At 35.4% G+C, this 17,000-nt stretch overlaps 3 protein-coding genes across 3 annotated transcripts; 2 read left to right on the top strand and 1 right to left on the bottom strand.

Moving 5' to 3' along the window:
* The first annotated feature begins 618 nt into the window (after positions 1 to 618).
* On the top strand, positions 619 to 5,798 carry LOC111485208. The gene is made up of 3 exons (XM_023131984.1): positions 619 to 1,558; positions 3,005 to 3,189; positions 5,067 to 5,798. The coding sequence occupies exons 1-3, from the start codon at positions 1,003 to 1,005 to the stop codon at positions 5,523 to 5,525; spliced, it is 1,200 nt and encodes a 399-aa protein (XP_022987752.1). The 5' UTR covers positions 619 to 1,002; the 3' UTR covers positions 5,526 to 5,798.
* Positions 5,799 to 5,876: 78 nt separating this feature from the next.
* LOC111485274 (vesicle-associated membrane protein 711-like) lies at positions 5,877 to 10,164 on the bottom strand. Its single transcript, XM_023132087.1, has 4 exons — positions 9,759 to 10,164; positions 8,331 to 8,521; positions 7,510 to 7,673; positions 5,877 to 6,357 (listed from the first exon to the last, which is right to left on the bottom strand). The coding sequence occupies exons 1-4, from the start codon at positions 9,976 to 9,978 to the stop codon at positions 6,267 to 6,269; spliced, it is 666 nt and encodes a 221-aa protein (XP_022987855.1). The 5' UTR covers positions 9,979 to 10,164; the 3' UTR covers positions 5,877 to 6,266.
* Positions 10,165 to 14,764: 4,600 nt separating this feature from the next.
* LOC111485263 (36.4 kDa proline-rich protein-like) lies at positions 14,765 to 15,909 on the top strand. Its single transcript, XM_023132072.1, has 2 exons — positions 14,765 to 15,600; positions 15,735 to 15,909. Exon 1 carries the CDS (start codon positions 14,815 to 14,817, stop codon positions 15,580 to 15,582), a length of 768 nt encoding a protein of 255 aa, XP_022987840.1. The 5' UTR covers positions 14,765 to 14,814; the 3' UTR covers positions 15,583 to 15,600; positions 15,735 to 15,909.
* The last annotated feature ends 1,091 nt before the right edge of the window (positions 15,910 to 17,000 follow it).

Raw genomic sequence — 17,000 nt, 5'->3', positions numbered from 1 at the left:
GCGGTTTGCCCGATGGCACCTTGGCAAGGGACAAGGGAACAGAGCCAAGACATCATGTTCTTAGTTTTCCTGACCGATTTGGGAGAAAACAGTAGATTGGGTACCAGGTAAAAAAATGTTATTAATATTTTATTTTATTTTTAAAAATTGACTTCTGGTATTTACTTTATAAATAAATGTTTAATTTATTTTTGTCTCTGATTTTACTTGTCGAATTGTGTTCCCAGAGACTTCATAATGGACCGTTTTATTCTCTGTTAAATTTATTTTGTTATAAACTTATTTTAAAACAATAAATACTTAATTTGTTAATTTAAATATATATTTGAAATCGAGATTTTATTGCTATTTTTCATTTTCATATTTCCACATTAATTTAATTGCTTAACTTTCATTTTTAACTTTCTTTTATAGATTTGTAAATGGTTGATTTTACTAGATGTAAAATTTAATTTTACTCCATTATATTTAAAACCTCGAATTTGTCTTTTTTATTGAACAGAAAATTGAAAGATCACTCGATAAATATTTTTTAAGTGTTTAATAGATAATAAGACTAAATTTGTAATAGCACGAGTTGAAGCGGGTAAGGGTATATCGGTAATTAAGCGGCGAATCGAGAAGTGGACGTGGCAAAATCCTTGTGGACCTAACTGTGCGGATTTGGTGAGGTAGAAGTGGTTATTCTGGAACGTTTCGCAGAGGATAATAAGAGTCGGCACCGCGAAGAAATAGGCACTTGGTGGAGTTGGGAAAGCGAGAGATCAAAACCCAAACTGTAGAGCTCTCTCTGCAAGTGACTTCTGGCTTTCGCAGAGTTAGAGAGAGAAAGTAGAGAGAGATACGGAGACGAACAGAGAACGAACGAAAGAGACGAGACGAGACGAGACGAGACGAGACGAGCTTCTTCGCCATTTCCGAAGCTCTCCGAAATGCGCTCTCTCTTTCTGTTTTTCAATTCCATTCAGTAACAATCCGGACGACCGGAATCGGTGAATAACCATGTCTTGGTTGTTTAAGTCTCTCCAAGCGAGCGATGATAATGTCTCAGCCGAATCGCAGTTCAACAGTTCATCCTCGTTGTCGGATTGCGCTCATTTCACCACCGCTGTTCCTTCTGTTGTAGACGATTTCTCCGCACTCGGTGAGACGCTGAGCCGTCAGCTACGCGGTTTCACCAACTTTCTCGCTCCTCGACCGTCTTCGTCGGTCGTTTCTCCCGCCGATTCTTCCGACTCCTCTTGTTCGAACTCTTCGTCGCCGTCTCAAACGCTTCAAGGAATTCGCAATGATCTCGCAGAGATTGGCGGTGGTTTGAGAAACGGCTTCTCAATGCTCTCTGTTAAGAGCAACAAGGCTGTTGGAGAGATATCCAGGCTTGCTTCTAACTTGCTGCCGTTTCAGAGTCGTTCTACCGATGATGCAATAGAAGAGGAATTCAAAGACGAGATTATTGATGATACGCCGGGAATTACGAATGAGGTTCTAAGTTTTGTGAACGACATTTCTTCGCGGCCAGAGTACTGGACGGATTTTCCTTTGGCACTAGATGAAACAGGTAAATCCAAAATCTCTTGCTGTTAACATTTGAGATAGAAGTAAAACATATGCCACTATTTAATCGTTGACCAGTGAATTTGGTATAAATAGAGATTAGGATAAAATCATTTTGCCTGCAATGTGTGCTATTATATTAAACAAGAGGTGGCTACTGAAATGCTCCGGAGCCGCGTGCAACTGTATTCTTTCTCTCTCTCTTTTTTCTTCTCCTTATTGATCTGTATCTGTTCTCTTTTTCCGTATGCAAGAATCACTTCCTAATATTATGAAGCCTAATTATCAACATAATTTTGTTAGATGCTGTAATCGACGTAAGATACGAGAGATTAGGCGTGAGGAAGTCAATATATCTCGCAAGTAGAGACTAGACATACCGCTTTAAATTATAAATCTAGATCATGAGCTAAACCAGAGAAGATAAAACAAAACTACATGTTCCTTTCCCCATCACTTTATCTGATTACTTCGATTCATGGAAAATATGTATTTCAAATTGTGGTTTGCCTGTTCTGTTTTTAGAAAGAAGAGCTAGAGGCATTGATTACTTCCATTTGAGGAACACCTCTCGTCCAAGAACTCTTCTATCCTATCAATTTTGTGTTCGTCCAAATATATTTCTTGCTATAACAATTTAGTGATAACTTAGAAACCATCAGTTTCTCCATATTATATCCTATTATTCAATATGATGTCAAGTGTGAGTATGACTTACTTAGTTCAGTCGTATGATAGACAATAAGCACTCATCTGAATTTGGATGTTTACATTTCAAGAATTGGTTGCTGGATGTATTAAACAATTATCAACCCAACGGATTTCGCTTACCAGCTTCAGTTGGTGAGAATATGGAAAGTGATGATGACCGTAGTTATATACTAATTTCTAGGAGGTAGATGGGGCATATTCGTATTCTGCTTACTCTTAAGTCCAGACTGTCTTTTTTGTCATCTAACCCCCTCCATAACAAGAAGACAATAATTTTTTGGAGAAACATTTGTAGCAAAATGTAAATAAATCTCTTAAATGGTTTGCCCCATGATCTTTGAATCTCTTCCGGGAAGTACAAGTACTTGTTTCTTTCAATTGGTAGTTTCTCATCCTTGATTGTGAGACAAAATCGTTGGGTGCCATCCTCGTTATTGCTTCTTCATTTTCTCGTTCAATGTCTGAGGATGTAGATATCTGACACGCCTCCCATATGGTTGAGCTTTCACTAAACTATGAATACAGTCACCACAATAATGTAGTGCAACTAATGTTTAATTGGAATTGCTAATTGGGTTAGCATCAAATCCATGAATATTTTGAACGCAACTTTTATGTTTAATCACTGCAAGTTTTCTCTGTAGTTGTAATTATTGGGAGTTAAGTTTCACATTGGGAACACTGTATGCGGATTTTACCCTTCACTGTTAGCGTAATACTTTGATTAGCTTTATTGCAGATTTTAAAATGTCTGAAGTTCAAAGAATGCACATTTCAACTGTTGAGCAGTTGGTGCCAAGTATATCATCTCTTAAAATAAAGCTTCAGAGTTTCATGAGCAATGAACTATTCTGGATGATATATTATATACTCTTGCTTCCAAGATTTGATCAACCGGATTTTGAGCTTCTAGCAACCTCTGAGGTAAGACTTATTTCCCTTTTAAATTGCCGTACTTTGCATTTCTAGATTGTTTGCAGTTAATTACGAGTAATGCTTGCTGCTGCATGAAACCCTAACTGGAACTGCTTGAGGATTATTTTTTAAGCATAAATTGATTTTGGAGTTACTTCATGTTTACATTGACTTTTTATAAATTTGGATCTGCATCTGCTGAGCTAGAATTCATCTTGTAGCTCTCTCTGTCCTTTCTGCCTCGTGTTTCTGCAAGTTGGACGCCTTGACACATGTCTAGCTTTCATTATTTGCTTTCTGTGTGTTTTACTGCATTTCAAGGTCCTCGTCTGCTGTGCTTACTATTGAAATACTTTTGCTTCCCTTTTCTTTCCATTACTATGAATATCATGCTAGAATTGTACAGTTTATTTTTGTTGTTTTTCATGCTAGGTCGATGCTAAATATTTAATATAACTTTGATGCATTGCACTAGGATGTATCTTCCGAATTGAATATTAGTATGTATGCCAACATCTATGCGATGGTGAGATCACCACAATTAAATTCCACCCACATTTAAGAGAGAGAAAGAGAGAGATCATAATGATAATGCCAAATGAAATTGATTGATCCAAAGTTACTGTTTTGGTTGGCTTGGTTATGTTTCTGCACTGTTAGTCTGATTTAGTTCAAATAATTAAAAGAACTACTGGTTGTGTTCGGGTTTCTGTATGGCCATTAAGAAAATGGAAACGAAATCGACCATATGTTTAGGAATATATTTAAAACTTTCTTTAAAAACCAAAAAATGAATAATAAATAATTAAAAAATTAAAGATTAAAATCATTGAACTTTCAGTTTACTTTAGAAACCACAGTTGAACTGAAAAGAATTAACCAGTTGGTCAGTTGAACTGAAAAGAATTAACCAGTTGGTTTCAAACCTAATTGTACTTTTTTTATGGTTAATTATGTTGTAGTTTATGAAATTCCCAGGAATGTAGGCTTAAATCTATTTAGACAAAAACAGTCCACAGTACGTGCCCTGTAGTTGTTTCTGGAATCTATGGCGTGACTAGTTGATTACATAGAATGATTATGTTGGCTTTAAACACAACTTAGCGATCTCTTACAGCTATGACTTTTAATTTAATTAGAGGGAAACATTCTTAACTACATTAGTTCTGATTCTGTCCCTCTGTTAAGCACTAATTCTGTCCCTCTGTTAGGAGCTTATACCATAGGGCATGTTTGAGAGTGATTATGAAATCATCAAACTTAATATGGAACATGATTTTAATCTTTCAAAATGTTTCTGGAATCTATGGCGTGACTAATGATTACATAGAATGATTATGTTGGCTTTAAACACAACTTAGCGATCTCTTACAGCTATGACTTTTTAACTTAATTAGAGGGAAACATTCTTAACTACATTAGTTCTGATTCTGTCCCTCTGTTAGGAGCTTATACCATAGGGGGCATGTTTGAGAGTGATTATGAAACCATCAAACTTAATATGGAACATGATTTTAATCTTTCAAAATCAATCTAAGTGTTTAGTTTTTACAAAATTGATCTTTAAAGGATTAAAGGCATGTTTTGGATCGATTAGAATATGACAAAAGTGATTTTGACCATTTTAAAATCACTCCCAAATATGCCCTTAATCGTTTTAGTTGGTTTCTTCGTTTTAGTTGGTTTCTTCTTTGCCTATGTCTTTAACGTTTAATAATTTCCTTTGGACTGAATGCATTATAATAAGCAAATCCAATGACAGAATTCTGTCTTCCGTTTTTGTTTGTTTTTGGAGTATTATTTATTTGAGGCTTTCAGTCAAACTCAAATTCCCACGATAAACAATTTCATATTATTAATTTGTCATCTTTGTTCTTTTTTGGTAGATTGTCGAAGCAAGAAACACTCTTCTAGATAAACTTCAAAGGCAAAATACATCACGGGTGAATTCTGAGGATACTTGTGATCAACAAAAGGGAAATATGGCATCTGAGGAAAAGGCAAACTCCTCCCAAATCATTGAAGGAGGTGAAGGATTGGAAATTGGAGAGAAAACCAATCAAGGGTTGGAAAAGGCAGATTCAAAAACTTCAACAGATGCCAAAAAAGGGGTTAGGCTTGAAGGTATCTCATTCAGTGATAGTGATATAGAGGAGGAGGATGGGACCGATTTGGCTGGAAGAACAAAGCCCCCAAGGACTTCTTCATCAGCCGAGTCTAATGATTGGGTTCAGCTGCATGAAAATCCAGTCCCAAAGCTGGGTCAGCAGAAGGCATGGAAGCAGGACAGAGATTCAGAAGGTGGGGATTCAAGTGATTGGTTTAATGTGGATGAATTTGACTAGAAAAGTGGACATAACCACTAGACCACTTCGTATTTCCCCAACCTCAAACCCAATCTTTTCTCCCCCCAAAAAAGTTCTCGAGTAAAAAGAAAAAAAGAAAAAAAACCTCGATTTTCTTTACAGTAGAGGAGTGGTCACAAAGGATTAGGTCTTATTTTGTGCATATGATTTCTTCATAAGGTGTTGGGCTTCTAACGCATTGTTTTCCCCTCAATTTAACATTCCAAACTCATCTTAAATCTGATTTCTCTCAACGAATTATGTTTTGATTTATTTTTTTCTACTTTTGAAAATTTAAGCTTACAATATCTATTTACTATTTCGTTTTCCATCGTCTAGTTTTTCATCTCTAAAATGTGCTTGTGAAGTTTTAGTGATTTAAATAAAAAAAAGGGCTCTAGAATACTCTGACTAATAAATAAAAAAGAATTTTGAAAATATAAAGTGAAAACAAGGATAGACGGTGAACTGAAGCCAGAAAGTGGTGTGCTTGGTGACATAGAATTGCGTTCTTACCGGCGTATGCCATAGCTTCTGCTAGGCAGGAGGAATCGATGCTTCCAGCGGCAGCGACTATACGAAGGTTGCATGAAAGTGGGTTGAAATTTGATGTAGTCTGTACAGTATATTTTGAATGATAAGATTTCGACTGCACATATATTTCAGTACAATTTTAGTATAATAAGGCACATGTTCTTGAATGAGTGATAAAGATCACTTAGCTGCGTCTTCTGCATTTGCTTAATTCAAGCAGGACGGCAGTAGCAGCCCTTCGCAGAAAAATGCTAGCAGAATATAAAGGACGATCGTGAAGATGAGCAACAACGAACATCTGCAGGCAGGAAAAACGCACTCTGATTATTGTTTTCTTGTTTCCTTTACATTCAAAATAACACCATGGGCAAAAAAATATGAGTTATGACTATTTGATCGCTAATAAGGCATTTTGGGTTCCATATGTAAGTGAGGGGGAGTCGAGGGGGACGGACCAGACCCTCATGAAAATCATAGGACAAATAAAATGCGTACATCAAATTAGTTATAACTTTTAAGGTCATTGCGTCAACAACCACAAGTGGCTGCCTCACCCGCTTACTCTCTCATCTCGAGACCATAGAAACCAACTCTTATTAACAACAGACAAGCACAACAGGTTAAGCGAGATTCGACAGCTTCAAACTAACCAAAAAAATACCCCTGGCCTATAGCACTTGTATACTTCACACATAATTACTCAAGGTGTGACTAGTCACAGCTGGCAACCTTCTTTTGTATGAATCAAGACATCAATCATATAAGATAAATTTTAAGAAAGATGTGAAGAAAATGTTGTTCAAATCATCATAACATGTTGCAATTCATGCCACATTACAGAATAATCAAGCTGTATTCATTCTTTGATAGCTACAAATTTTGGGTAAACGATAATTTAATGTGACATGAATTGCAACATCTTTAAACGATAATTTAATGTGAACAACAAAAGATTATTTTATATGATTGATGCATTGGTTCAGATGATTCTATCATATATCTATTTCCACCCCTCTTAGCCTCTTTCTATGATAGACATTAAAACTGGGGCCATCAGCGACGAAACCAGAGGATCACAGTTGACCGGAGGGATACATGTAAAGAACTCTCAATACTAGCACTTACTACGTAACTATTTTAATTACTAGTTGAACTAAACCGATGACTCCTCCTCAATAATTGATAAGAGAATTTATTAAAAAGATTAAATTTACACTTTACCAGTCACAAACTTAAGTTTTTTAATTCAATGATTATTTCATTGTAGTCATACCTATTTGGTATTTTGAGGCTCATTACCAAAATAAATTCAGTATCACGATTCTGCATAAGTTTTTCAATTTAAATGCAGAACATGAAAGCAGACATCATTGTTTGTGTAATGCATGGAGTGACTACATAAACAGCCTTATATGTATTTATACGTATAAATCAAGTCAAAGATACTTACGTGAGTTTTAAGTTTCTCCACCACAAGGTGTTTCTGTAGCGACGTGATTGCCTCCTAAATCGAACTGCATTTCCTTGAATGTTTGTGGTTTTATCGACCAGCAGAGCCAAGCGGTCACCCCTCTCCAACACTTTCTCAATATTATCAACCATTACACTCCTCACCTGTCATCAAATACCAATGTTTGATGAATTTCTATTCCGGCATAATTGAAGTATTGTAAAACCAAATACTGATTAAATGCGAATAAATTTTCTTTAAAGACAGTCATTCTAACCATAATATGCCTATTTCTATTCTATTACTGAGTGATGAAACTAAAATGTAAATACAATATTCTGTAACAGACTCGTTATATCAAAACCGCCCCACGAAGACCATCAGATGTTTACATTCTTATCCATCAAGAAAATATTTCTTTAACGTAGTCTGATGCTAATTAAATTCATTGCTGAGAGTCAATGGTAATAAACTGTAACGATTATCTAGCTGGAATTTGGGAAAGCACAGGGAACCACTGTTTCAAAAGATAATAGGATAAACAACTTACATCAAACAGAGTTCAACAAATAATTTTCCGAACTGACCCGACTCAGTTCACCAAACGGTTTAGCCTATTTGCATTTGCATCGTTATTTTTCTTATCTATCATCGAAGTCTTTTTTTTATGCAGTATGATATAGCTAATTAAATTCATTGGTAAGAGCCGGAAGAAGACAGAAACGTGGAAAGCACTAGCAACCGTTATTTCAAATGATTGATAGGATGAACAACTAACTTATAGATCAAACAGAGTTTATTAGATAATTTTTTGAACTTGCCTGACTCATTTCACCTTTTAAGCGGTTTAGCCTATCTGCATTTGGATCATTTGAATAATGGTCCATCTGTTGGCTTAGAACCCTTGAAAATTCATCGTTCATGGCATATGCAGGAGCTGAGAGAATTGTGCGAGCATAGGTCTTCACAAATCTTTGATGAATGTCTTCGAGAAATGCAAAAGGAATTCTCCCTGCACAAATATTGATAGAAGTTTCATTATCATCGGTTAATGAGACTACTCTCTGATCAAGTTGACAGTGAAACTGCGAACTTGAAGAAAAGTTAGATATAGATGAAATGAAAGCTACGGAAGCAGTCATTTTATACAGATCAAGAAAACTTTCATTCAACAAAAGTAGATTCGAATTAAGAGAAATCAATCTTGATCTAAAAAATTTCCAAGAGCTCAACAAGAACTAAAACAACGATAATAAAATACAGCATAAACTGTTTAAAAGAAAGTTGTTCAGTGAAGCTTAGCGTATGAAGTTTTGGACAATTTATGAATTGGTAGCATTCCGTTTCAAGGAACTAAACTATAAAACGTAAACCAAACAGAAAAACGCAATTTCTCGTAGAAGTTCTCAATCGAATTTGCAGAAGCAGCCTACGAAATCTCGTCAATTAACTTTCTCTTGCAATTCTCCGTCAAATCTGGGAGAGAAAGAAGATTCATATAACTGCATCAATTATTTACATTCTCAATATTTACATGGACTAAAGAGTGAAGAAGAAAGCATTTATTATACAGATTGTTGTGAAAATGATTTAAAACAGATCCGCGCGAGCAAACAGTTTCTTCTGTCCTCAAGAACAATAAAATTAGGTCAACAGAAAATTACAACACAAGCGGAGAACGTCCGAACTTTCGGTTTAAATTTAATAGAAAAGTGTTGTATGCTTGTGATAATAACAGTATCGTTCTTACACATGAAATCAGGTCCTCGAGAACGTCCGAGCAAACAGTTTCTTCTGTCCTCAAGAACAATGAAATTCGGTCAACAGAAAACTACAACACAAGCAGGGAACGTCCGAACTTTCGGTTTAAATTTAATAGAAAAGTGTTTTATGCTTGTGATAATAACAGTATCATTCTTACACATCCATTTGGTTTGAACAAATAGCAAGAGGAAAATAATGAAGTCATCATTATTTTTCTCCCAACTCGAAGCTACAAAAGCTCATTCTAAATTTTAAGGGAGAGAAATCGATGCAAAGAGCTCAGGATCGGTTATCAAAAGCATAACGTTGTAAAAACTATGAGAAAAAGACTCTCAGAACGCGTTTTCGGTCCTTAAGTCTCATTAAAAAAAAAACTATTATCATCTCTATTAGGAGCGGAACCTCGACGCCTCGTTGGATTGGAATTCAAACTTAGTTTCAGAAAAAAAAAAAACTCGATAGATCAAATCATTGAAAAGACTTACTTCCGGAGGCTTCGTCGGCCATGCAAAGAACGGTAAGGCCATCAGTCCTCTTGATGTGAAAGATATAGCGATCATGAGAATAGGAGGCATTGCTATCATCGTCTCCCTGCTTCATCTTCTCCATGATCTGCCTCGCAATCGCGCTCGCATTCGTCTGTGTAGTGCTGAACTCCGCCAAAACAACGTGTTCTCTGGCGACCATTCCATAGAGAATCCCCATCGCTCCTCTTCACCGCCAAAAACCTATACGTTTCGAGATCTCAAAACGAGAAAAGAATAGGAGTTCGGAGGCCAGAGGCCTCAGGAATCGCAAACCGGGAATAATTTGGCAGAGATCGTTTCTCAGCCGAAAGAGAAGGTTAAGGATTTCTGTTATTTCAAGAGGTCAAGATTTAAGTGTCCTATTTTTTTGAGGACAGAACGGAGAAGAACCAATTGGAGAAGCGGTGAGTTGGAAATGTGGCGTGGTAGTGCAATGCCACAGCGTTACGCTATGCCGTAGGGGCTACCCCGAATTTGGCGGGAAAAGCTTTTATATGTGCGTTTGTAAATCAGCGGGCACAATCCTGGTTGGTAGCTACCAATGGTTCCAAACACATTTCCCCTATTTCAATTTGAATTATTTTCACTTTATTCAATATAAAAACAACTCAAAATTACCAAATCAAAATTTTCTTCTCCTAACATTTTACTAAATAAATATAAATCTTCTTAAATAAATATTGAAAATTCAAATTTTGCTCATATTAATAAAAAAAATATATATCTTATAACGCTAGGTTATTGAAAATATTATTATTTGTTGGAGCTAACATTAATTTCAAATCATGCGATCAATATCGAAGGTAAAAAAAACCCTCCATAAACATTTTAACTGACACTACTTGAATGTTCCGAGCATAAAATCAAAATACAAAATTTTCATTGAAAGATAACTAAAACGTCCAAAATGACTCGAACACTTTTTTGCATACTGTAGAGCTCATGTTACTTCAGGTTCAGGTTCAAGAGTCTCAGTACTTTCTCCATTCTAAATGTTTCTTTAACTTGAGTATAGTGTAGAGCTCATGTTACTTCATGTTCAAGAGTCTCAGTACTTTCTCCCTTCTAAATGTTTTTTTAACTTGAGTATAGTTTCATGGATGACTCGAATACTTTTTTGCATACTGTAGAGCTCATGTTACTTCAGGTTCGAGAGTCTCAATACTTTCCCTCTTCTATTTTTTCATGATCAAAATGTCTTGTTAGATGAACACGACTCTCCACAATAGTATGATAAGCTCTCATGGTCTTGTTTGGGCTTCCCCAAGAGGCCGCAAACCAATTAAGAGAATATTCTTTGATTATAAATCCTTGATCATTCTCTAAATTAGCCGATGTGAAACTTTCATCATCCAACAGTCTCTACTTTCACTAGCTAGGAGGTTGTATGCTCGAATCTCTATTTTCATAGTTGTGATACAATATTATAGAAGAAAATATAAATTTTTAGGGCGATCCAATAGATTGAGTGAATACACATAAATTTCATCATCAATACTGAAAACGGCTCACGTAATCCTGCTCAAGAAATTATATAAATATAAATATAAAGTAAAGCAACCAATCATGGAAAAGGCTAAATTAATAATTTAACTTAAAATAAAAAGTATCAATATTAAAAAAAAAATTATTAATTCATTGTAGCATTAAATTTATATACCCACATACATTGTATGCACATATATACAGATACGTATACATATATACATATACATACATACATATTCCGTGATTAAATTTAACCATAATTTAAAAAGCATAAATTTAATTTTTTAGTAAGGTCCAATTACCATATCCTCTCTATCCCACACAATTGAATCCAAAAATAAGTGTTCGTTTTCTCTTAATTATTGTTGAATAAAATTTTATTTAAAATTCACAAAAATGTAAACTTATAAAAAAGAAAAATAAAAAAGTTCAAAAAAGAAAATGTTGGGGTCCACACAGATGTGTGGTGTGGAGGAATCAACCCATTTATTTATCCAAGTGAGTGGTGAAAACGAATAGCAGCCACTAGATCATAACCCAAGTAGATCGCCATTGTGCATCCACAGCCATCAGTTTGGATGAAGAAATCTCAGCCATTGGATTTTACAGGAATCACTCTGTGTTCGAGAAATGTTATTCTACGCGACACCACACGCGACAAAACCCCATTAATTACTCCGCCGCCCATTCCCATGCAACGTCGAAAACAGCTCTGGTTTTATGTCGTGACATTTTTGTGAATAATTACCCAATGTAGCTAATTTTTATTTACCTAGCCGTTAAAAGTATCAATATCTCCCCAATAAATAAATAAAATCACTTATTTTCTGGCTTTTTAAAAAGCAAATTGAGATATATAATATAAACCAATCTAATTATTATGGTTAATAAAATCAACTATAGTACTAAATTTAAGATTCTTTACAAAAATACAATTATTTACCTCATTTTCATAGCAAATTATTTAATCATAACTACAATTTCGTGGTTAAAAAAAACTTTTGTTTCTTGTATGTTATTTTTATTTATCCTTTTTAACCCGAATTTGTAAATAAATTTCGTAAATGAAACCTAAACCCTAAACTCTTTAATTTTTTTTAAAATAAAAAAAATCACAGAACATGAAATGAACTTAGAGTATTACCCTAGAGATGTATATTTACCTCACGTAGCCAAGGCCTCGTGGAAACCCACTCCGAAAGGAGAGAGTGAAAAAAAATTATGCTCGTCAAATAAACAAGGGAACGAGGATTGTATTTCACATCTCCATTCAAATCTCACCGTGATCTCTTTTTTATTATTTTTTACACACATTTTATATGTATATATATATATATTAGCTTTTTAATTTTTTTTCTTACCATTACTTTTTCATAACCCATCATTTTATTTCAATCTATTATACTTTATAAACTAAAAGTTTGTGAATCAATACATGCAGATAAGCTCAAAGATTCCTTGTTCCATCCTGTCGGATAGATATCTTCGGTTATGGGTCGTTTGTTTATTTTTATATAAATTAAACAAAACTAGCTGCTTAAAACTAAGTATAATTTAATTGATTAAGTACTTTTTATCTAAAATATTAAGATTCAAATTTCTACCTCGACTTAGGGTCGAACTAAAAGTACCAGTAAAGCAAGCATTAGCCAAAGATGAAAAAACATAAAAAGGAAGGGTTTTTGGTAATGATAATAGATTGAAGAAGGGGAATGTTGTGAATGTGAATGGGTCTAGAGAAGCAAATCCAAAGGACAAAAAAGTAAAAGGAGAAGAAAGGAAAAGAAAGGAACAATAACGTCACCAATGAGGAAAGCAAAATCACGGATCCCACAACACTACAAAACCCCATACAGCTTCATCTCTTTTAACCTCACTCACCCACCCACATGCCCCCCTTTCCCCTTCTCCTTCTCTCTCCTCTCTTCCTTCACACAACATTCTTATAACTAATGTTTCGTTCTCTCCTGTAATCAATGAGATATCCTAATCCACCCCCTTGGAGGCCTAGCATTTTTGCTCGCAAACTGCCCAGCTTTGATACCATTTGTAATACCTCATGCCTACCACTAATAAATCTAATAAATATTGTATAAACTTTCGTCTGTTACATATCACCGTCAGCCTAACAATTTTAAAACGCATATACTAGAGAGATGTTTCCACACCTTTATAAGAAATGTGAGATCTCACTCATGCCTATTAGAAACAGAAAAGTAAATGTAGTCTATAATTAACATTTTACATTTTTTTTTTCTTGAGATCAAAATCTCAATATAATAATTAATGACAGTATGATTTGTGATGTTGGATCAAACCATATATATAGATTTGAAGCTAAACATGAGTTATGGAGGTTATCGTTTAAAACTATGAATATTAAATTTAAACCAAATTATAGGAACCCGAAATGCATCTACCGGTGTGTCGTGTTGTTGTAGCTACCATGCATTGGCACCCCCCACATGCTTGGTAGCTAGCTGGTGTTGTATCTCTCACACCCCATAATGGAGCAAAACCACAAACAACTTCAAAATTAGAACACCGCCAATGAAAGTGCAGTTTGTTTTTTTAAACATAATGGCTATATAGTATATAGTTTTGTGCCAAAACAGCTCAAATTCTATAATCACTCCCCAATTTTGGTGTTTATTTGGACGTTGGAATGAGATATTTATTGTAACACTTTTGTTAAGCTTTATGTTTAGTTGAAAATAGGTGGCTAAGTTCAATTAACGAGTGTTCTATTTACAATTGAATGCATATTAGCTGCGATTGAATATCCTTGGTTCTTTACGGCTCGTATATATTTTTTACATTAAAACATTTTTTAATAAGAAATTGTGAATAGGAGAAAGAAAGCGTTTTACCCTTCGGATCCAAGATAAAAAAGGAATGAGGATGGATGAGCTGGTTGACATTAATTTGCTAACTTTATTTGGGAAAAATCCATAGGGTATTTATTATTGGGTCTGGATTGTTCAACTTTTCATGTCATTTTGTTTCATTTTTTATTATATATATATATATATATTGTTATTATTAAATATGCGTGTAGTCTATATTTTATACACAGACCACCCCATAGCTTAATCATTGGAGGGATAGAGCATTAAGTGTCCAACGGTTTCTACCCATAAATTTACCCTAATTACCCTAATATGCCTGTTCTCCCTGGTCGGAATAGGCTGGTAAATTCCTTCCCTTAAAATCGTACTTGAAAATTTCCTACCTTGTACGGCTCAACAGTCATCTGCGTGTAATCTTATTTTTCAATTAATATCTATATTATTTTCTTATTTATTTTAATGAATTTTTCATGATATGAGAATAATTTTAAGAGTATTTTTATTAATTTAGACGGTAAAGGGGTGTCATTTGTAACAGGGTTGGGTTAGGCTTGGGTCTCCCTCCCATGTTCACGTGATTTGTTGTTTGGGTTGTTTTCCTCACTGTTCCTATATAACTCCAGTTGCCGCTCGCACCCTTCACTTCCACTCGCACTTCAGCCCAAAAGCTCTCCAATATGGAGCCTTCAAAAATCCACGCCGTTCTTCTAGTTTGCATGCTTTTCCTCTCCACCGCCGCCCCCATTTTCGGCTGCGGCTCCTGCGGCAAACCACCTCCCAAGAAGGTCAAGCCCAAGTCCCCTAAGGGCCCCATTGTCCCTCCCATCACCCTCCCTCCCGTCGTCAAACCCCCAATCAAAATCCCTCCCGTCCCCCTCCCTCCCGTGAAACCGCCCATCGACCTCCCTCCCATCGTCAAACCACCAATCAAAATACCTCCAGTCCCTATCCCTCCCGTGAAACCGCCTATTGACCTCCCACCCGTCGTCAAACCACCAATCAAAATCCCTCCAGTCCCCCTCCCTCCTGTCAAACCGCCTATCGACCTCCCACCCGTCATCAAACCCCCAATCAAAATCCCTCCAGTCCCCATCCCTCCAGTCACCGTGCCGCCAGTGACGGCTCCTCCGGTCATCAAAAACCCATCTCCGGGAAAGAATCCCTGCCCGACGCCGCCGGGGAAAGAGACCTGTCCAATTGACACTCTGAAACTGGGTGGGTGTGTGGATCTGTTGGGAGGGCTGGTGCACATTGGGGTAGGGGATCCTGCAGCCAATGCATGCTGCCCTATAATTTCAGGGCTGGCTGAGTTGGAAGCGGCGGTTTGCCTTTGCACTACCCTTAAGATTAAGGCTCTTAACCTTAATATCTATGTCCCCATTGCCCTTCAGCTCCTTATCACATGTGGGAAGACCCCTCCTCCTGGCTACACTTGCTCCCTTTAGAAACCAGAAAAAAATAAGGTCATCTACTTTTTTCTCTTAATTTCCTTCAACAAATTAGTCTCTGGATTTTGCATCAAATTCTTTACATATGACTTTAATTATTATTAATATTAAACAATTGGCTTATTGGATTTTTCTTCTTCTTCTTTCAGGTTTGATTGATGGAGTCGAGTCGACATGAGAGGATGTCGAGTCGAATCCTTGTCTTTTTTTTTTTCTCGATTTATTTTATTTTTCTTGCTGATGTTTGTAAACGATTTATTTTTAAATTGTGATAATTGTTGTTATGTTATGTTATTATGGATTAGGTGTTTCCTTATTTATGTCTCTTTCTCTCATTGACTTTTTTCCTAAGTATAATGCATAATTAAACGGGAATCGACCAAAATGTTAAAGGTTCGAATTTTCTCACTTAATTAAAACAAGACAAGCGGGATGAATATTTAAAAATTATTTTATAATTTAATGAAAAAATGGATAAAAATGTTTAATATTAAGAAAAATTAAATAGGGTTTTGGTTATTTCCAGTGGGCTATGACGGTAGTAGGAGTACATGTGGATTCCGGTAATTCGAAAGTATACACTGAGGCTATGCCAAAAAGGACTGATTGGGACGTCAAAATATTAAAGGGCCCATTGTCCTTCAAATCCATTTGTCTTTATGTCTCCCAGCACGTTTCGAATGATGGACCAAGATTTTATTGAATTAAAATGTTTCAATTTAGAATTGCCCCGCTTTTTTCTTTTTTTCTTTTTTTATCTTAAAAAAAACACATTTACATTTTTAAAAATTTTAATAATACTTTTTGTAATAACTCAAGCTTACCCTTACCCATACCCATACCCAGTTATTCATTAATTTTTTTAAAATAGTTCAAAATTTATGGATTTTTTCTTTTTTAATTTTTGGTGGCAAATTAGGATCCGATGTCTTCCATGAGAGATTATAAATAAAAACAACTTAACTAAAGATCTAACAGGTTCGTTCTCTACTTACAAACGTTAAAAAAGAGATCCATGAAATATAAGTGAGAACACTTATCTCTTAATAAGACTTTTAAAATAAAATAAAAAATAAAATCACGAGAATTTATAACCTCTGCTAGAAAGTGTTAGGGATAAGGGAAGAAATTAGAGAAACCAATGAGAAAGAGGGCACATGGAGGGGAGTTTGTCTCTTAGTTCAATGGAAATGTATGGTGTTTGTCCATTAGTTTCTTAAGGATTACAGAGATGGTTGTTTGTGTACCCAATAATTTGGGGAACCTTCTCATCCCAACACACATAACCAGAGATATTTCAAGCGTTTAAAGTTAGATAAGATAAGTGCTTCTCCAATGTAAGGTGGCATAAGAATGGAGATTGAATTCACCGGATATCGCTTTAATACATGTTTTTAATCATTAAAAATGGATCC

Source organism: Cucurbita maxima, unplaced genomic scaffold (assembly GCF_002738345.1).
Source record: "Cucurbita maxima cultivar Rimu unplaced genomic scaffold, Cmax_1.0 Cma_Scf00010, whole genome shotgun sequence".
NCBI lineage: Eukaryota > Viridiplantae > Streptophyta > Magnoliopsida > Cucurbitales > Cucurbitaceae > Cucurbita > Cucurbita maxima.
This window is presented reverse-complemented; position numbering and strand designations above follow the sequence as displayed.

Bases quoted from the DNA above. Each gene is read 5' to 3' on its own strand.
- LOC111485208 (XM_023131984.1), top strand. From the start codon at position 1,003: ATGTCTTGGTTGTTTAAGTCTCTCCAAGCGAGCGATGATAATGTCTCA. The intron at 1,559-3,004 runs GTAAATCCAAAA...GCTTTATTGCAG, and splicing joins TTTGGCACTAGATGAAACAG to ATTTTAAAATGTCTGAAGTT. The intron at 3,190-5,066 runs GTAAGACTTATT...CTTTTTTGGTAG, and splicing joins AGCTTCTAGCAACCTCTGAG to ATTGTCGAAGCAAGAAACAC.
- LOC111485274 (XM_023132087.1), bottom strand. From the start codon at position 9,978: ATGGGGATTCTCTATGGAATGGTCGCCAGAGAACACGTTGTTTTGGCG. The intron at 8,522-9,758 runs GTAAGTCTTTTC...ATATTTGTGCAG, and splicing joins GGCCGACGAAGCCTCCGGAA to GGAGAATTCCTTTTGCATTT. The intron at 7,674-8,330 runs GCAAGTTCAAAA...ATTTGATGACAG, and splicing joins TAAAAGGTGAAATGAGTCAG to GTGAGGAGTGTAATGGTTGA.
- LOC111485263 (XM_023132072.1), top strand. From the start codon at position 14,815: ATGGAGCCTTCAAAAATCCACGCCGTTCTTCTAGTTTGCATGCTTTTC.